This window comes from Chironomus tepperi, unplaced genomic scaffold (assembly GCF_022539635.2).
Source record: "Chironomus tepperi strain 1889 unplaced genomic scaffold, CSIRO-AGI_Ctep_v1 contig_134, whole genome shotgun sequence".
Classification (NCBI taxonomy): domain Eukaryota; kingdom Metazoa; phylum Arthropoda; class Insecta; order Diptera; family Chironomidae; genus Chironomus; species Chironomus tepperi.
The window spans coordinates 1,449-23,595 of NW_027226256.1; the positions used below are offsets into that span (position 1 = coordinate 1,449).

At 31.3% G+C, this 22,147-nt stretch overlaps 1 protein-coding gene across 1 annotated transcript; it reads right to left on the bottom strand.

Annotated features, from left to right (window-relative positions):
- Positions 1-7,342: 7,342 nt before the first annotated feature.
- LOC139087707 (ABC transporter F family member 4-like) lies at positions 7,343-9,842 on the bottom strand. The gene is made up of 2 exons (XM_070636599.1): positions 9,786-9,842; positions 7,343-9,698 (listed from the first exon to the last, which is right to left on the bottom strand). The coding sequence occupies exon 2, from the start codon at positions 9,637-9,639 to the stop codon at positions 8,110-8,112; it is 1,530 nt and encodes a 509-aa protein (XP_070492700.1). The 5' UTR covers positions 9,640-9,698; positions 9,786-9,842; the 3' UTR covers positions 7,343-8,109.
- Positions 9,843-22,147: the final 12,305 nt, after the last annotated feature.

Sequence of the window (22,147 nt, forward strand, 5' to 3'; positions counted from 1 at the left end):
CAAGCGCATTCGATATTTATTGTTGGCGTGCTTCAATACATGGACCAATTTTTTTCAAACTTTTTTTTATTTATTAGATATATATGTTGCAAGTTTAAATGCCGAACATGCTGTTTTTCTAAAGAAATCTTACTTCTCGTACTCACAGTAAATTAGCTAATAATGTAAACCCCAATAAGCTGCAATAATAAAATTGATAATTCGTAAGACGGACTTTTTTCTCTTGTTCCATTCATGCGAAAGTGTCATTAAGCATGTATTTGTTTTTATTTGGGATTTTGTCATTAAGGATAATGCTGTGTTCAATAGACATTATCGTCGCATTAAGGTCAGATTTTGAGTCTATGTGGACTAGAAATGGCATTAGTTTCGCTTTCGATGGTGATCATATGAGTTTGAAATGAACATTGATCATTCAGATTAAATTTAATGAATTAATGATTGTTACTTCCTTTATTTTATTTGAGATTGTAATCAGCTCGATAGGAAATTTACTGTTGAAATGTTCATTTGTGGTGATCTATTTAGTTTCGGTGTGAATTTTAATAGATTTTTTTGGGTATGAGCTAGGGGTCCCATATTGAAATTTTTTTTCACATAATAATAGTACAATACTAGTCCTATAATAATCACTGTTCACCTGAAACAGCACGAATTTACGAAAAATGGGGTTAAAGGACAAAAAATCGAAAATTTTTGGCTTTAAAGTTATTTTATGCTTTTGTAGTGCATCCAATTAAATTACAATCTATGTATGATTTTTAGGTATAAATAGGTTCTATCAAATGCATATACATTTTTTATCCCATAGTGCAATATAGCTGCATGAGAGCATGAAATGTTAAAAAAATCGCATTTTTTGACATATTTTTAACTTTTTTGGATATACAGTGGAACCTAAATTATGAAAATGTGTTGCTATTTTGTAGGCTCTATATATATCTAATAAATAAAAAAAGTTTGAAAAAAATTGGTCCATGTATTGAAGCACGCCAACAATTTTTATAATGGCAGGTACCAAAAATCGTTTTTTGGCCATAAGTCAGGCACACAGCAGTTTTGGACAAAATTTCTTTTTTCCCGTACACTACTCTTTAGGCACTATAACATCCACACATAACCTGAATTTTGACAACCTTTGCCATTTTGGGCCCATAGTTCATTTGTGGTGATTTGTTTCGTTGTGAATTTTAATAGATTTTTTTGGGTGTTGAGTTGGCTTATGTGACCGAGCGACACACAAGGGATGCTAGGGTGGCCATATGAAGCTTATACAGACTTCCTATTAACTTCGAAATCAGTGACAAGCGCGACAGTTGAAATCTGCTGTCACAGTGCATGAGCGACACTAATGAAGAATCCATTTTGCGTCCATACGGCTGCCAAAAATATGTGGCCTTAAAAGCTCCGATTCGAATACTTTTTCATTTGTGTCGTTGGGGTGCTAATAGGACAACTTTGGTGTTATCGTTAATACCAAGTTAATACGACGACGTAGCTGTGCCATAACTAACTCGTTGTGCTGTTCAGATGAAATTCCAAAATTGAGCCCTTTTTGTCGCTCGGGTTGACATGTTTTCAGAACAAATTAAAACGAAAAATCAGTTATACCTACTTCAAATTTCACACTAAATTATTAATACAAAAGCAATTAAAATTTTCCCGAAAACTTGTACTGTTTATCACAAAATGTCAATAAACTTTACACCCCTTTTGCTACCTGAATTATTTAATAATCAATAATGAATAAAGGGTGACGAAGCGTGACCATCCAGTTTTTAATGAAATATCAAACATTTTACATTTTATTGTTATTGCTGCTATTCAGTTCTGGACGATATTAGTATGAAGTAGAGTCAGGTGGTACGATTATATCAGGGGTGGGCAACCTTCTATTTTTCGCGGCACACTTGCAGTGTGGTGGAAAACCTCGACCAAAACCGTACACGTTATACGGTTCATGGCATTCTTAAACATTTTTGGCGGCACAAGGTTGTCAACCACTGGATAAGATCCTTCTAACCTATAAATTGACTAGCAATTAATCAGCAACAAATCAAATCTTTAATAAAAACAAATCAGATCAATTAGTTTTATTGAATTGTTCTAATTTTGATTTTCAAGGAAGTACGTTTGGACATAAACTGATCAGTTATTTTTAGCACAACTATCCCGAGTGTACAAAGAGCACGCTAAGAGCATGCTCAATTTTTCGCTGAGCACGCTAGTGTGAGCATGCTCTTTCATACAAAACCTGATGCCACTACTTTACGCCTCTGAGCACGCTCAGAGAGCATGCTCTTTTAACGTGCTCAGAGCACATTGCGAGCATGCTCTGGAATGTGGTGTGACATGAGACATTTTTTGAAAAGTGTCATGTGACATAAAGTTGAGCATGCTCAGAGCATACTTAGGAGCATGCTCAATGAGCATACTCAAGAGCATGCTCACTGAGTATGCTCTAGAGCGTGCTCACTAAGCATGCATAAATATGCAAAATTTAAAAAAAATTAATTAATTTCATTTAGGGGGAGAGAGAGAGAGTGCACTTTTTTAATCCTATAATATTAGTACTATTAGAAAATGTTATTGTAATAAATCCTGTTTAATTAATAATCTGAAAAAACCAAAGTTAGAAAATTTCGCTTTTACCTGGATTCGAACCTGAGACCGCTTCGTTGCTATATGAGACCATCGCCTTAACCATTACGCCACCGCTGTATTTTACCTAATAATTTATATATGGCAAAAACCATATATAAATGTTATGTATTTTACTGATTAATTTAAAAGTTTTTTGGTTATTTTTTTCGGTGTTTCACTGTATTTTCAGGTGGATAATTTTCATAGATTTTTCCAAGATTTTCCACATTTCCACGTTGTGCTCAGAGTGTGCTCTTGAGCATGCTCAACGATGTGCTCAGGTGAGCACACTGAAATTTCATAAACCACATTTTCTCGTTGTGCTCAGGATGTGCTCATGAGCATGCTCAACGATGTGCTCAGGTGAGCACGCTGAAATTTCATAAACCACATTTTCTCGTTGTGCTCAGAGTGTGCTCTTGAGCATGCTCAACCATGTGCTCAGGTGAGCACGCTGAAATTTCATAAACCACATTTCCACGATGTGCTCAGGATGTGCTCTTGAGCATGCTCAACGATGTGCTCAGGTGAGCACACTGAAATTTCATAAACCACATTTCCTCGTTGTGCTCAGGATGTGCTCTTGAGCATGCTCAACGATGTGCTCAGGTGAGCACGCTGAAATTTCATAATCCACATTTCCACGATGTGCTCAGAGTGTGCTCTTGAGCATGCTCAACGATGTGCTCAGGTGAGCATGCTGAAATTTCACAAACCAATCCACCGTTGTGCTCAGGATGTGCTCATGAGCATGCTCAACGATGTGCTCAGGTGAGCACGCTGAAATTTCATAATCCACATTTTCTCGTTGTGCTCAGAGTGCTCTTGAACATGCTCAACGATGTGCTCAGGTGAGCACGCTGAAATTTCATAAACCACATTTCCACGATGTGCTCAGGATGTGCTCTTGAGCATGCTCAACGATGTGCTCAGGTGAGCACACTGAAATTTCATAAACCATTTCCACGTTGTGCTCAGGATGTGCTCATGAGCATGCTCAACGATGTGCTCAGGTGAGCACGCTGAAATTTCATAATCCACATTTTCTCGTTGTGCTCAGAGTGTGCTCTTGAGCATGCTCAACGATGTGCTCAGGTGAGCACGCTGAAATTTCATAAACCACATTTCCACGTTGTGCTCTTGAGCATGCTCAACGAGGTGCTCAGGTGAGCACGCTGAAATTTCATAAACCACATTTCCACGTTGTGCTCAGAGTATGCTCTTGAGCATGCTCAACGATGTGCTCAGGTGAGCACGCTGAAATTTCATAAACCACATTTCCACGTTGTGCTCAGGATGTGCTCATGAGCATGCTCAACGATGTGCTCAGCTGAGCACGCTGAAATTTCATAATCCACATTTTCTCGTACCTCAGAGTGTGCTCTTGAACATGCTCAACGATGTGCTCAGGTGAGCACGCTGAAATTTCATAAACCACATTTCCACTTTTCAGGATGTGCTCATGAGCATGCTCAACGATGTGCTCAGGTGAGCACGCTGAAATTTCATAATCCACATTTTCTCGTTGTGCTCAGAGTGTGCTCTTGAGCATGCTCAACGATGTGCTCAGGTGAGCACGTTAAAATTTCATAAACTACATTTCCACGATGTGCTCAGGATGTGCTCTTGAGCATGCTCAAAGATGTGCTCAGGTGAGCACGCTGAAATTTCATAAACCACATTTTCTCGTTGTGCTCAGAGTGTGCTCTTGAGCATGCTCAAAGATGTGCTCAGGTGAGCACGCTGAAATTTCATAAACCACATTTTCACGATGTGCTCAGGATGTGCTCTTGAGCATGCTCAACGATGTGCTCAGGTGAGCACACTGAAATTTCATAAACCACATTTCCACGTTGTGCTCAGGATGTGCTCTTGAGCATGCTCAACGATGTGCTCAGGTGAGCACGCTGAAATTTCATAATCCACATTTTCTCGTTGTGCTCAGAGTGTGCTCTTGAGCATGCTCAACGATGTGCTCAGGTGAGCATGTTAAAATTTCATAAACCACATTTCCTCGATGTGCTCAGGATGTGCTCTTGAGCATGCTCAACGATGTGCTCAGGTGAGCATGCTGAAATTTCATAAACCACATTTTCTCGTTGTGCTCAGGATGTGCTCATGAGCATGCTCAACGATGTGCTCAGGTGAGCATGCTGAAATTTCATAAACTACATTTCCTTGATGTGCTCAGGATGTGCTCATGAGCATGCTCAACGATGTGCTCAGGTGAGCACGCTGAAATTTCATAAACCACATTTCCACGTTGTGCTCAGGATGTGCTCATGAGCATGCTCAACGATGTGCTCAGCTGAGCATGTTAAAATAAAATGTGGCATAATACACGAGCATGCTTAAGATATGCTCAGGAGCATGCTCAAGAGTATGCTCAGATGAGCATGCTAATATTTAAAATGCCATTTTGCATGAGCATGCTTAAGATGTGCTCAAGAGCATGCTCAGTAGTGTGCTCAGGTGAGTACATCAAAATTTTGATTTTGAGTATGCTCATGAGCATGCTCAGTTGAACGTGCTCACCTGAGCACGCTCAAAAAAATTTTATATTTTTCGAGAGCACATTCAGAGTGTGCTCATGAGCGTGCTCAGTAGAGCATGCTAAGGTGAGCACGTAAAACGATGAATTTGAGCATGCTCAGAAGCGTGCTCACAAAACTGAGCACGCTCTTTGTATACTGGAATGTTAACGTTTTCTCTCTGCAGACTCGTGTTTATCGACTTAATATCCATTAAATGAATTAATATAATTCATCTAATTAAACAGAATTTTAGTACCTGAATAGTAAGGCATTTTAATAGCAAAGCAAGCTTTTACTTTCAAATAATTGGATTGGAAATTATTAAATTAATGGCCAAATTACTCTCTTTAATTAGAATGCAAAACATTCCACACAGTCATCTCTACAAACAGACTTACCTCCAATATTTTGCAAAACAAAAGGTCATAAACTCATTTTTTAAAGTTCAACTGCATTTGCCATTAAGAAGAATTGCTCTTTCATAATGTAATTGAGTACCTTAAACCTTTCTGCGAAACAACCCACCGCTAACAAGCATCATAAAAGTAGACGACGTCATTTAAACTTTATACGACAAAAAACAGTCATGACAATGAATGAAATTTAAGAGTAAGAAGAAGCGGAAATAAATTGAATGATCATAATAATACTATTGCACTGTCAATAGTACCCGGTTACACAATATCAACTTTTCTTCTTTTACTTGTTCACACAATGATTATTTTTTGTTGTTGTACCTTTTGCGAAAGTGACAAATTATAAAGCGAAAGGTCTATTACGTTGTATGAAGATGAGTATAGAGAGTGAAATTGGCAGCACTTGAACTGTGAGAATAAGGTAGTAATTAAGTGTCTAGTTCTCAGTAGATTAAATCGTTACATGGGATTATTAAATTCAATTGAGTGGATTTTCAAGGTTTATGGCAGCAAAGAACTCTTGGAAGGAAGCTGTCAATAGAGATAGTATTGTGCTTGGTATTGGTAGTTGGCAGTCGGATGCCAGTGATAAAAGTTTCAGATCCAATTAAATCCTGAAATGAATTTTCTGTAGTCAGCTAAGCTAATGGCACATTTGATCTGTGTTGCCAACGAAGTATTGCGGATAACGTCAATTGTTTAATGTTGAATCGGAATTTGACATTCAGGAAGGTAGTAAACCGCAGTGCCTTTTCGTAGTTGCGACATAATGTCTATATATTTTTAATGTAGGTCGTAGGATATCTTTCTTTCCAATAGCAATATGCCGTCCTTGAGCATTCGCGCCTTAATCTTATTTGCATCTTAGAGAACCTGAAATATTTACAATTTCCTGCAATAAAAAGCAATAGTTAAGGAATTAAATCCAGTTATTATGATGCCTTTTTATGGAAATATCAAACGATGGAAATTCAACGACTTCACTTCAGTTGAACAAATGTTAACGATCTTTCGTTTTTAAGATATTTGAAAACGAATAATTTGAGAAGCTGTGTATCTTAGTTTTGAGAATCTTTTGTTTTTTGACTTACAGCGTTTAGATTTTTGAGAAGCATCTTCATGAATTTAAGTCTTTAACTTGGTTATCTTTGAAATTTCGACAATTTTTCTGATTAAATTTTGTTTGTTTTAACGAAGTTTTCCTTTTATAGTCAACCTATTTTATTCCTGAAAACTTAAATATTTGTTGCGATTCATATGAAAGATGCTTTACCTTTGCTATCCGAATAGCGCAATAGGTACTGCATACAGTTACGTTGCTGTATTAACGAGAAAAGAAAGCTACCTTGTCGGCTCCTGATTGATTTAGTCCAGAGATCAAAGTTCAGACTAGCTATCATCATAATATCAAGAGTTAGACTAATTTATGACATTATAAGCACATACCCTAACATACAGAAAGACTTCTTTTAGGTACCTTGGATATATTTATGTACAAGAAATCATGTCTGTTAGGGATAAAGTGAATGAAGAATCCTAGAACAAAACTCATATTTTCTAAATTACCTCCTATAATCATATCGGATATAACATATCCAAAAACCTATAAAATGTCTACCACCAATAATTTAAGCAATGTGCCAACATCTAACATAGTAAATAAAGGGAAAAGTGCCAAAATGAAAAATCATAAATTTAAGCCAAAATTGTGTCTATATCCAAATTCCTATAAAATCAATAAAATCCCAATTAATTATTTTAAAATATTTTATTTGTCAAAAAAGTTATTAATTTAATTAAAATCTCTCATAAAAATGAAAAATACAAATTTTATTTATGACAAATGAACAATTTTTAATGATTTTTATGCAATTCGATTTTTTTTGAAAGATTCGTCAAATAAGAAAATAATAAAAAATACTTAATGAAGTCAGATGATTCAAACGAATGATTAATTAATTTGTAGATTCATTGTTTTTCCTTTATCAGCACACAATTATAATGTTTTTTTTAATAAAAATTCTTTTTTCGCCTTCGAGAAGAGATTTATGTTGGTTGTTTGAATATTTACATAAACTTTGTTAATTATCTAAGTAAAATTAAGTTTAAAAAAGAGAGAAATAACAATAATTAACATAAAAAAATTATGAAAAAAATTCTTTTGAGATATGCCTCACAATACATATTAATTAAAGAGAAGAAAACATATATATTTTTGTGTATTTATGTAAAACAAGTGGTGGGGGTAAGTGTTTAAAAGAACAGAATAATTAGTGTCATATAGTGTCAAACAGAGAGTATATAAATTTATAATAATATGCAAAAATTGTATTTCAAACGCATTTTCATAAAATTGGTTATCAACAAAATATTTCTTCCTTTCAATTTCCTATAATGCAAACTAGACAGTTTCTAAACTTATGCTGCATGTGTGCATAAATTTACTAAATTTAATGATAATTTTATGAAGATTAAAAATGTTTTTGTAGAAAAGACCAAAAGTTAAAAGAAACTTTTTAACCGAAAAGCTTCACACTCTTCATCATGTTGTTTTGCATGCCTTGAATTTGTGCTTTTGATTGAACAACGCGACGTGTTTTTTGTCCACTTTCATTTGTTTCCTCTTCAACGGCATCGTAATATTCGCGGGTTTGAACGGATGTTGCGCCATTTAATTTCTTTGTTGTTGTTGTTTGTCTGTAGCCATTGGCAATACGTTCAATTGTGATTGTTGATGTTGATCCATCAGCATTCTTTTGAACTTGTGGTGGTTGTTGGGCTAATGTTGCCAAATTATTACGAATTCTCATGGCTTCATCATGATCGACAGTTTCTTCAACGGCATCAAAGAATTCACGGGTTTGTGTCTTGCTTGAACCGTCAGCGAAGACTGTTGTTGAAATTTCACGGTAACCCTTGTCTGTCTTTTCGCGAACGACAGTTGTGACACCTTCTGAATTATCGCGTGCCATCAATTCAGCACGTTTTTGTTCTTCAGTGATTTTCTTGGTTGACTTCTTTGTGATTTTCTTGGTCTCAACGCCATTCTCATGAACTTGTTGGACTTGTTGAATATGAACTTCTTGGACTTGTTCTTGTTGTTCCTGATGATCCTCATCATCTTCTTCAACAACTTCCTCAACAACCTTCTTTGAAGACTTCTTCTTTGACTTCTTAATTGATTTTTCTTCAGTTTCTTCAACACTTTCATGATGTTGCTTAATGACTGTTTCCTTAACTTTCATACGAATTGATGTGGCTTCATGCTCAATAATCTCAGTTGTTTCAATAATTTCCTTCTCCTTTGGATAGAAGACAATTGTTGTTGTTTGCTTATATTGTCCATTAGACATTTTTGTTGTTGTAATATCCTTATGTCCTGAACCGTCTGGGAATGGTTCACGGGCAACAGTAACTTGATTACCGTCATCATCTTCATAGCTATCAACAATTTCTTGATTTACATTAATAATCTTCTTAACCTTCTTCTTCTTGCCAGACTTGGTGGTTGTAGTCTCTTCAACAACTTGAACTTCAGATTTTGGTACTTCAATTGGATCATAATGCATTCTAATTTGTTTCTTTGAAGTTCCATCGGGGAAAGTAATTGTGGTAATTTCCTTATATCCACCTTCAAATGCCTCACGGATAACATCGCTAGCACCTTCAAGCTTTTGCTTCTTCTTCTTCTTCTTCTTCTTACCGTCCTTACCAACTTCAGGTTCTTCCTCCTCAACAACTGGTGGTGGTGGAGCATTTGCTCTTAATTCAGCCAATTTTTCATCACTAATTTCTTCTTCCTCAACATTCTCTTCTACTTCCTCTTCATCTTCAACGATTGGCTTGTATGTACGTACCATTGTTGTTGTACGCTTACCAATCTTATCATTAACCCATTCCTTATGAGTAATAATTTGTTGAAAACCTTCATCAACACGTTTTGTTACAATTTTTGTATTAGTTGCTTCATCGAATTGCTCAATTTGATCTTCATCGCCGAGTAATTCAGCTAATTCATCATATGATGATGGTGGTACGTTAACCATTTTGGATGTTTATTAATCTGTTGTGACTTGTTCTGATTCAGGTGATTCAGGTGTTGTGTCTATTTGTGTATATGTGATATATATATGTGAGAGAGATTTTTTAGCGATATAAATATATATATTTTAATTTATATAAATCGAATTACGTTTCTTTTGGGGATTATTATATGCTTTTTAAACTGTTTTTGAGGTTTAATTTTTTACTTTCGTTTCCTTTTATCTACTTTGTTAGATTTCATACGAGGGATGTGAGGATTATCAACAACAATTATGTGGAACAAAAAAATATATACAAAAAAAGAGAAATGATAAGAATTAGAAGTTAAATAGACTACATCGAATAGAATATAAATTTCATTATAAGGTACAATTGATTAATTTTACTAGGAACAAAATTCTTCCATGAATGACTCTGTAATACTAGGTATAGGTGAGATAAGGTACTATCACAATCAAGAAAATCCATTGCTTTGTCATATTAATCTATAGATTATTTTGCAGAGGGTATCCAATAAGGGGTTTGATTATTATTAATTTCTACAATTCGCTAGGCTTTTGAGGATGTCCTCAAATCTAAATTTATAAGGATAACCCTGCTGGTTAGGTGAGATCGAGTCATTCTATGGAAAAATCTGAAAAATATTTCATCTAAAAATTTTAGCTAAAAATTCACAAAAAAAAACAACAACAACTGTAAAACTTCTTATAGATGATCGACTTTCTTTTTGTTAGTAAACATGCTGAAGCATTGAGAAAATCCATTTGTTAACCAATTTGTTGATTGCTAGTTGTTAATAAAATCTACTTTTAAGCGGTATTCGCGTCCGTAATTCATACTGTCTAAAGATAAAATAAATCAACATGAAAAAAGAGAAGAAAAATAATTTTTCAATTTCGAATTTTTTGGATTTGTTTTGGTTAATTAAAGCAACATCTAAGGAGCTTTTGTAGTACTGATAAAAAGCAAACATAGACCTGAAAATAAAAATTAACTAATAAAAATAATAACAAATAATAAATGACATTCACAAATAATGGCTAACGAAAGATAAATGGTCTACATAAATTTCATCAAAATTGTATTTTTTGAGGGTTTTTAGAATATTTTGGCAGAGTTTCAATTAGAAATTGATAATCCATAATTTTTTACGATGATAGATTTATTTGATCTTCTAATGTACTCAGTTATAGATGATTTTTGATTGGGCTTTTAATTTACTGCCGTAAATAATTAATTATGATGAAATCAAATTGAAAAATGATTGATTTATGATTAATCCGAAGGATTTAATTTTAATCCAAGGATTAATTTAAATTGAATTAGAACAGTCAGAGCTGAATTTTCGATTTTAAAATATAATGCACTTTTAAACAGCATATTCATCTATAATCTAAGAGAATCGAGAATCTACAACTAAACTTAACTAAGGATTATCAATTTCTACAGACTCCATCCAAAATTGTTGTTATTGACGGAATTAGTGGAGATAATTTTCCCAAAGGAACTTTTAGTCTTCGGATCACATTGGAAAATGGAAAGTAAGTCAAAAATCAAAAAACTTAAATTTTAATATTTTTTCTTTATTGATTTTGTTCATTAAACTTTTTCTTTTTTTAAGTTCTTTGTGGATTTCTTTTTCAATAAAATTTGTAAAATTTTTTATATGTTAAATCAACATTAATAATTTTAAAAAATATGAAAAAAATTTCTTTCTGCCGAGAACACAATTCTTATTTTTGCATAATTCATATAATTATACATTATTTCACTTTAAAATTTCATCTTTATGGCAAAAAGAAAATTGTGTTACTTTTTGTAGATTTTGTTGGTTGTTGTATGTGTATGGCCATAATTATTATAATAAAAAAAATTATTAATCTCCTTACAAAATAATAAATAATAAATCAGTAAATTATAAATTGCACGATATTAGTATATGCCACAAAGTAATGTATATGTGTCTTTTTTTTCACATCATTGCGTTATATAATCCAATTAAAATTGAAACTGTTAAGATAATGATGCCCAAATAATATGTAGTGAAATCTAAATAAGATCGAATGGGGAAAAATTCTTTTTTTAGTTTCAAATGGAAGAAAAAAAATTTGTAATTTCTTTGTGTTGATTTGTTTTTGTTTTTTGCTGTTTTATTTTCTAATTTTTTTTGTTCTTGTTAATCATATAAGCATATATTATTAATTAATGAGTATATAAAAAAGCTTTTTTAAAAAAATATTATTGAGAAAAGAATTTGTACAGTAATGAATTGGATTGCTAAGGGATTTACTTTGAGAAATTGGTGCTAATTTTGAAAACGGATATGAAGAATATTTATACAATTTTTAAGTGAACTGATAATAATAAATTGAAAAATTTGAGATTCATAAAGTTCACTTAAAGTCTTATTTGTCATGAAATTCTCAACCATCCTGAATCAAAGAATCTAAAAATTTAGGAATGGAGTTTAACCTTCAACCTCACCCTAACTCGTCAATATGTCCCATCAATGAATGATAATATATTAAATTCTTAGAAAGCTAATCTTAATTCTTATTTAAATTAGTTCAAATAAAATTCAAATTTAATTTAAAATGTTCTTTTGTTGAAATTGCACACTTTAGATGAGTAAATATTTAATGTTACATTCAATTTTTTTGAAAATTATCTAAAATACAACCAATTCTAATTGAGATTGGTTAAACTAATTTAATTTAAATCTAAAATTAAATCAATCAATCAATCTAATTTAAAAATTCAAATTTAGAAAATAGAAATTGATTCAATTTTCAATTTCAAAAAATGAAAACTTCATTAATTTCAACTTCGACTTATAAAGTTAAAGAGAGGAGCTCGACTTGGATTTTGTATGGAAAAGTTGACTTAATTCCATGTAAATTCAAATTGACTTCAAGCTCTGTCCTTTATTGAACTAACCAAATCAACCGAATTTTCCAATAATTTCCCTAAACATCCACTAAAGCAAAACAATTCATTATCATACAAATCAAGATGTTATATGCATTTTTGTTGAGTCTTTTTACATGAAAGATTTATTGTCCTTTTGTTCAACAAAAGACATAATATTGAATATCAAAGGCACAATTGTCTTTTTATATTGTCGACGAGAAGAATTTTTTTTCTCTAAATTTTCTTCTTCTCTCTTTTCTTTTTAAATTTATTGTTTTGTGAATTGAAAATAAAAGAGATTTATGTGTAGAGCAAAAAGAAAGTATATAAAATAAATGAAATAAAATGATCAACACGCAATTTAATGAGAATGATTTATTGTTGATAACAGTGATGAACAAGAAAGAAAAGCCACAGAAAAAATGTTTCTATGAAATTCAAAAAATGAACAAATAAGAAAAATTTGTATATTATAAAGCATAGTTGACAGATGTGATTGATGTACATTGAGTATTCATTACAGTCAAAAAGTGAAAAAAACTTACAAAATTTGTCACTTTTATGAAAAATAATCTATTTATTTATTCTACATATTTTGGATTGTTTTAGTCCATCATAGACGAAATGGCATGGGCAATCAAGAGAAATGAAAAACACATCGTTTGATGGGACAATTTTGAAAGAAAATTATGATGAGTAATTAAAAAAGTTTTTGTGATGTGTGCTGTATGTCTGTTGAAATTTCAACTAATAATGTTATGTGTATGTGTGTGGGAAGTGCAAAATTAAAAGCAGTCATTATTTTTCAACAAAAAGGAAAATTTTGAATTTCGAAAAGCATGAAACACAAACAAAATTTATGGATGATTAAGAAGTAAGCTCCTCTCGATTTATAATAAGAAGATAATTAGATGTTTCTGGTTATGGTCGGTATAATTTTGAATTATTGACTGTGCTTCTTTGTCAAATTGAGTGGATCTAAACTCATTATACTGTTTCTAAGCTTGTTTTAAATATAGGATGCATATGAACGTCCTATTAATAATATAAGAGCTATCAAATGGATGTTTCTAGAATTAATTATCAACCTGAATTTTTAGCCTCTAACTTGTACTTTAAGACCTGATGAGCAGTTAATGCTATTTGTACTTTTTTCCTGACTTTTTTTCATTATTCTAAGTCAAATTTTTAGGATTAATGTATTCTTCAGAGCTCGAAGTCGACTCAGATTTTGTATGGACTAAAGCTGACTCGAGTTCGATACAAAATCGAGTTGACTACGAGCTCTGCCCTTACATACAAGCATCGATGCTCATTGAACATCCAGTGAGTATGCGCGATTGTCAACTGTAATATGCTTAGATATGTTAAATGAGTATATACATCATAATCACTAGATGTTAAAAAGAATATGATTGTATGTAACGACTGGTATCCTGATAAATCAACAAAATCTTAAAAATATTCATTTTTGAATAAGTCAATTTAAATTTGTGTGGCTTATTCATTACAAAGACATTTGAAATTTGACGAAACCTAAGCAAACGTCAAAGCTACTAAAATACTAATTGATCATGTTCAAATCTACAGAAAATCTACTACACGTCAAACAATAATAATTAAAGTAATTACTCTACCAAAAGTCAATACTACTAAATTCAAAACTAAGAAACTGATGAGATTCTTAAGAATATCCAAATAAAAATCGAGAGAAGCTTCAATTTGATTTTTGTGCATTCAATTAATTCTCACTTCGAAGTGCATTCAATTCTATGTTGCCCATTTATAGTAGAAAACAAAAGCTTTATAATAATATTTCTCAGTCTATCTAACAAATTTATTGAATTTTCATAGTAATTATATACGGCACTCATAATAGTAAATGATAATGTAATTGATTATTTACTTCTTTTATAAAAAAAATGGAAACAGAATTTTATATGCATTAATGGGTATAGTTAAAGTGATTTCAAAAAGTTCTCTAATCATAAATCATAAATTCTTTTAAGCTAAAGTGCAAGAACCTGCAAGAAATAGAGAAAAATTAAATAAAAAAAGAAATGAAAATTAAAAATTATAAAGAAAAAAAAAATTAAACGCAAATCATAAATTGAATGCACCCAAAATGAACATTTTTGGTCGTGGGATGTAAATGAGAAAATGAAAATAAAGTCGATAAAGGAAGCTTTACTCTATTAAAAATGTTTTTTACTATCACCTTATAAAATAAATTTTAATAATCTGTATAAAGCATAGTTTAATTTAAAAAGAAAATTTATGTGCAAACACGTGTTGTTAATTCTTTTCTCATTCTTTTTATAATTTTCTAGATTTATAAAAAAATAATAAAAAAAAAAGAAATCAAAATTAAAAAATAAAAGAATTGGCCGAAAGTATACTAAATTTTAACCACCAAAACAGTTTTTCTATTTAAGCTTTAGATTTAACAGATATTGTGCGATCTAAAAAAGCAAATTTAAAAAGAGAAGAATTTTGTTTTTAGAGAATTAAATTTTGTGTGTTTTTTAAAAAAATAATTAACAACATCTAATTATAAAAATTTTAAATTAACTAAAAAATCGCTCTTCGAGAAGAAAACTCTTTTGTAGTCTTGTAAAAAAACTTTATGGGCATGAAATATAATATTTACCTCCTTCCTTCTTTTTTGGTGGTGCTACTGGAACAGGCTCTGATTTCTTCTCTTCGACGATTGGTTTTGGTGCTTCAACAGGCTTTACTTCCGTTTTCGGTGCGGCAGATTCTTTTTGTACGGGTTTAGGCTCAACTGGCTTTGTTGTTTGTGCTACTTCGACTTTTTTCACTTCAACTGGCTTTTCAATTACTTTTTCTACTGGCTTTTCAACTACCTCGACAGGCTTTACAACAGGCTTTACTGCTTCAACTGGTTTTTGAACAACTTTAACTACTGGTTCATCAACAACCTTAATTGGTACGTCAACTGGTTTCTCTGCAACCTTTTTAACAACCTCTTCTGGTTTCTCTATAATCTCAAAAGATTGCTCTTCTACAATTGGTTCACGTTGTGGTGTCTTTGAGCGAGATCGTTTACGTTCACGAACTTCTACAGTAGTTTCAACTTGAGCTGGTGGAGTAGGTGGAGCTTGAATTGTCTCCTGGATTTTCTTCCAAATATTACTGAATGAGTCTTGACCTAAATAATTTTAGAATTAAATAAAATAAATTAATATTGTTCAATTTTAGGTTTCAAATGAGTTCAAGGATATGAATTTTGAGACAAAGACAGCTTTAATCAATTTTTTTAAAAATAGATCTGCCTATATTTAGCATCTGATCTTAATAGATCGACAAACATGTGAAAGTTAGACTATGAATATCAGAAAATAATCTCGTGACGTCGAAATTAGCTGTCAAAACAAAAAATACTTCTCCTTGAAATCTAACTAATTGTATTGACTAGCCAGAATGACTCGTGATGATTGTGAAGTCTGACTTAATTAATAAATGATTGAATTTTAAAAATAGAACGATAATAGTAAACAGATTTTGAAAAATAGTTTTGCATCTTTTTTGTCTTCAGCTATTTTCTAGTCCAATTCTCTAAGAAAATATGATATTGACTCACCTAAATAATCAATTTGACCAGATTCCCAATTTGAACGACGATATTGGCTTTCGCGTGCAGCTTGTTCAGCAGAACGTTCTTGTCCTAATGATAAAGTGGCTAAAGCGCCAGCAAGTCCACTCTATATATTCATAATAAGTCATAATATGTATAGACAACATAGAGGAATGACGACAGAAATGAGGAAAGAAAAAATATATAGAAAATAAAAGAATTATTAGTAAAATAAAATATGAAATTTATAAGATAACAAGGAAGATTCCACAAATGATGGCTTGCTTATGAGATGGTATGGATGAACATTTAAATGCTCGAAATATGAGTAACAAAAAATATGAATAAAAAATGAATCTTAAAAAAAATAATTTTCGTTGATTTGACATCTAAAAATATCTTAAAAAATGCACGTGTTTAAATGTGGGTGGAAGAAGATCAAAACACCTCAATAAGCAGCTCATCATTTATGGAACCCCCTTGTGATAGTCTTACGAAATAATATTATTATATAAATTGAGAAAGAACGAGACAGGAAAATAATGGGTGCATGTGAAAATTAATTTTGTATTTTTCAAGAAAAGAAAAGTTTGCAAGAAAAATAAAGGAAAAATCTCAAATTTCACTCTTAAAATGAAAGTGTGGAATAAGAAGTGTTTACAGCACACAAAAAAAAAATTGAACTTCAATTTTGAAGAATAAACAAGACATAAAAAAATCTTGCGTCAATGAAAAAAATTTCCATTTATTTTTCATACTTTTCTTTCCTTTAGTACTAAATACTCTACGATATTTCTAGTCTAGTGTAAGGAGAAAAAGAAGATATTTTCTACAGATTATTATATTATTAAAGAAAAATAAATAAAAGACAGCAATTTGTGAAGAAATAAAAGCGAAAAATAAATAAAATAAGCAAAAAAAGAGTTTTTTTTTACAGAAAATAAAGAAAATGTTTTGAATCTTGAACCACCCACACTTTCAAAAACAAAATAATATAATAGTAAAGGATCTACAAAAAATAAATAAATTTTCATGTTCATTCATGATATTTAAACTCGAAATACACTATTAAAATGGTGAATAAATTATGTTAAGGAATGTGATAATGTTGCTTGGATTTGTGTGCATGTGATGTATGTGTCTGAAATGCTGAAAATGTGTCCTGTGACTTGTGTCTTGTGTGTTTCACACAAAAATTAAAAACAATTAAAAAATATTTTCTTAAAATCTAAAGTTATTAGAAAGAAGATTTGTTAGACCAGTTGGAATTTAGCATTCATTTTTGTGTTCCTCACACACTCCTCATCATGACTTTGTCATTAGCAACAATCGCTTTTTAAGTTTTGAATTTCAAGTCATAACACATTAGATTGTTTTGGGGAAATGTAGTGTGAGCTTGTTAGACACAGAAATTAAATTGTTAGAATATTATTATTAATTCATTTACATCAAAAAAAAAGTTGTATAAACATGCAGAACTACTAAACAAAATTGGATGTTATATTAATGTATAATCAAAACAATCGCATTCAACTGAGCTGAGCAATACTGTAAATTCATCCTTGAGAATGTATAATCTGCGCTTTTGTATGTTAATCCCAATGAGAAAAAAAGAGAGCAGGAACGATTACGAAGTTCTTTTTTTATTATTGCATAACTTTTTTAAAAATAAAATGTGAATATTTTTTTGTGAGATCTCTGGGTGTTTCTTGATGCTTTATGAATGTTTCTGGATATAAAGAATTAATATATCTTAGAAAAACTGTCTCAATTTTCAAAATATTTATAAAATCTTAGGATCCTGCTTAGAAGTGATCAAAATATTTAAGAGATCTATAAGTTGTCTTTCGATAAATTTGACTTTTCTAAATCCTAAGCTCGAAACAAACTTGAATTTTGATTGGAAAAATAGACTCGACTCTTTATATAATTCAGGTTCAAGCGACTCAATACGGCAAATTGCATTTTTCGAAAACATACGTCACGTCGACGTAACGTTGCTCTAGCGAACATGTTGCGCTATTCGGGAAGTCGACTTCGAGCTCGGCTTGATTTAAAATGGATTAAAATTTAATTCTAAATACTAAATACAGATGAGGCGATACTTTTCTCATAATCAAGTCTATTGGCCGGATAGTAAAATTTTTGTCCCAAGCCGGTATGACTGAATCCGAATCCGGCAAAATGCCAAAATTTAGGTCATCGTAGGGTCAGATTTTTGCTATTCTGCTAGGTGTAGTGATTTAACACAACCTTTCATCATAAGCTTAACAATTCTGCAAAATTCAGTTAATTTTGAGCCTTAAGCATTCAGAAAGAATTCAAACTTTTTTTAATCAAAAAGAAATTCGGAAAAAATCACAGCAGAATTATTGCTTGTCTATAAATTAAATTCAAATATATTTCTAGATTCTCTAATCCTAATTTAATTATCAAGACTAACTTTTCTTCTCTTATTATTCATGATTGTTTCAGTATTTTTATTTCAGTTCAACTGAAAATAGAGCAAAAAAGAAAATTTATAAACAAATTTCAGCAAAAAATAAGCTCAAATTAATGCTCATCATTTTGATTACACCTAATATAAATAAATAATATTCCATCACCATCGTTAAAATTTGAAACTAAATTAAAAGTCGAATCTAAATATCTTCGATAATAATTTTAATTTTGGCTAAAAAATATAAAATTTTTGAGGAAAATTTTAAAATTTTTCCTTTGGTCACTTTCCATTTAACGATTGCCACCGTATGATTTAATGAATCCTATAAAAAAATAGTCACAAAATGAAGTCATTTGCTTTAAATTTTGTTTTATGACTAATTCAATATATTTTATTTGTATGTCTTCATGTCCACCACCAAATTAATCTTTTGTTCTGCCGTCTTGCCCATGTCAAATTAATATCTTGTGATTCATAATAAACAACTGCGTAATCATATCTTATTTACTTAAACAATTTGTGCGTCTTTAAAATCACAAAAGCATTAATTTCTTTATTTAAAGAATTTCGAGTTAGTGAAGTATTTGGGTGAATGAATGTAGCGCATTTTATCATGCATAATATTATGAGCGTCTATTTTTAAGACACAAAAAAATGACTATTTTTACGTCAATGAAAATATTTTCAGTCATTGGCCCGTGGCATTAAGTTCCAAGACATAAATCTTATTATTACGACTTAAATTGAGATTTTCCTTAATGAAATTTGAGATCTTTCATATTTTGTGCCCAATAATCAGTCAGATTTTAATGGTTTTAGTCATTTTTGATGACTACTAAAATTTAGTTGGTATAGAAAATTAGGTAAATAGTAGATTTTTTTAGAGATTTACGACTTTCTGTAAAATGTGTAGAGATCATCTGAGATTTTTACAATATTTTGATGAATCTTTAACCCTAACAGACAGTGAGTATTTTCACTTAAATTAGTGATCATGAATATATCCGAGTTTTCATCTCAGTCGATATACCAAGACTCTAAAATCATACCAATGAGCATGTTCCTTGTCTGAGTGAAATAGAGCATCATCCTTTTGGATTTATCTTAAGTGGCAACTGATGCATTTTAATGCATAAGTCGTGCTCGAAGTAAAATCAGATTTTGTATGGATCGTCGATTGAACGTCTTTTAGAATCCGAGTTGATTTCAAGATTTGGCTTAAATAAGAAACAAATACATTTTTAATAGTTTCTTCCGTTCTGTGCTACAAACTTGGCAATACTAATTTTTTTGAGGAAAATCTTGGAAAATCTCATTTAGTTCTAAGAATTTCTCGAAAATTGCACTAGCTCAACTCTTACAAGAGTTAGTTTACCGGAAACGATTTTTTTTGTTAAATCTGAACAAGCTTATTTTCGGCTTCATGACAAAATTGTTCAACTTTTTATCATCGATCTCACGTCACTCACCGACACATCATTTGAAAATAAACAAAATATTGTCGGTCGTCGAACCGTGTGCCTTTTTAAAAACACATCTGAATATTGAATATTTCATTTCTCATAAATATGAAAATGTGCTTGAAATTCATCTTATTTCTTCATTTTTCCTTTAAAGATAAATGAGATGAAGGAAAAAAAGATTTTCTTCGATTTTTCCTAGAAAAACATCAAGATGATGCCATTTTTGCATGACTTTTTTAATTTTCTCTTTCTTAATCGTTTTTCATTTAATTTACTTCAAGCGCACACAACACGGTGAAAATTGTGTAAAAAATGTAGGAAAATAAGAGGAAAATGATTGAGTTGCTAATAAATTTTACATATTAACAGACGTTTTTCATTTATCTCCACCTAGCATCGGTCTGTAATTACTTTTTGCGACGTAAGAATGCTAACCACTACAACCACTCAGTAACACGAGAATGAGAGCAAGTAAGAAGCATGTGATGAAAAATTCGTGCTGCATTACTCAGTGCGAAAAATGCACATGTTGGGTTGGCAAAATCAAGCTTGAGAGAATTTTTTCGCTTCTTTTTTTTAAAACTTGACAAAAGGCGGATTTTGTAAGAAAAAATTAATTTTGGCGGTAATTCTTCTTTTGATGCCATTCGAGAACCGAAATATATATATAAAATTTTCTATTTTTCTAAATGTTTACGATCACCATTAAAAATAGCATCAAAAACGCGAGGAATAAAAAAACTGAAATGATGAGAAGAAAAGTGAATGGCAAGTTTACGATATGTATCCATATAATTCAGTAAAACACCCTACAAATAGGCACTAAATGATCATCTAGTCAGGCGCAAAGTTGCTATATCCACACAAGATGAATAAAAAAAATTTATTTATAATTTTAAACATCTGTCCGTAAAGACGAAAATGTGATGAAATATTAATAGCAATTTGAAATGGACATAATTTGGGCAGAAGTCTTTAGACGCTCTTAAAAGCATCAGAAGTGAAGGAAACTCGTATAATTTGGTTAATTAACGTATGTGGGGGTGTTTCTGCTGTTTTGAAAATAATATGAAAATTAGTCTCGACGGTACGAGACTTTGATGGGTTTAGCCACTCGAGATTTACGATATTATTGTTGTAATTATAAAAGGTTTACAAAGAAACGAGCAGCATAAAAATCAATTTTCTAGCTTATTATAACTTATCTATCCATTATTATTTCGTTTTGTTTAATTTAAAGCCGGATTTCATGTCGTAGGATAATTTTTGTCAGATTTAAGCAGCAAGGTGCATGACTGCTGGACATTTTCTCGAAATTTCATTTTAAAACACTAAAAAATTCAAATTACATCAAAAAGAATCATTAGAAGAGAAATTGACTGTATTTTGTGACACTTTTCTTCTTATTTGTGTACATTAATTTTCATAAAAAGATGTTTCTAGAACTGTCAGCATCATCAAAAAAAAAAAAAAAACATTGCTGGTTACCGCCCCCCGTCTACACCTACAAGCTTGCTGACATTTTTTTCTTATATTTTTTTATGCCTTATAATGCATTCTGTACTTTAGTTGCTTTAATTGTTTTTCCCGAATATGTTTTTATTATTATTTATTACAGACTATTTTATGTCGTATTTTGAATGAAAATATCAAGATCTACTACATTTTCGCAAGAAAAACGTTTTATAGTTTTGAATATAAAATTGTCGAATGAATTTTGGATGAAGATCAGATATTTTTATGACTTTTTTCAGACTTGAATCAAGATATTACAAAGTTTTGCATTTTTAGAGAATTTGGGAAGCTACTAAGCGACAATTTTGAAGTTTTGTCAAAGATGATGACAGCAGTTCTGCAAATGGAATTGCAAATTTGTCAGGAGTAGCGTAGAGTCTAGTTCAGGCTTGGAATTGAAAGACTTCTTGAATTTTTTGATCAAATCAGGACATACTGTTGTACGCCAATGAGTTTATGGTAGCAATTATCGAAACATAATGCGTACAAGCTTTGTGATGTGGCCATCAATATGAGTCATAGACAGAATTCGAAGTCTAATCGTATTTTGTATAGAAAATTTGGACTTCAGTCGACTTGAC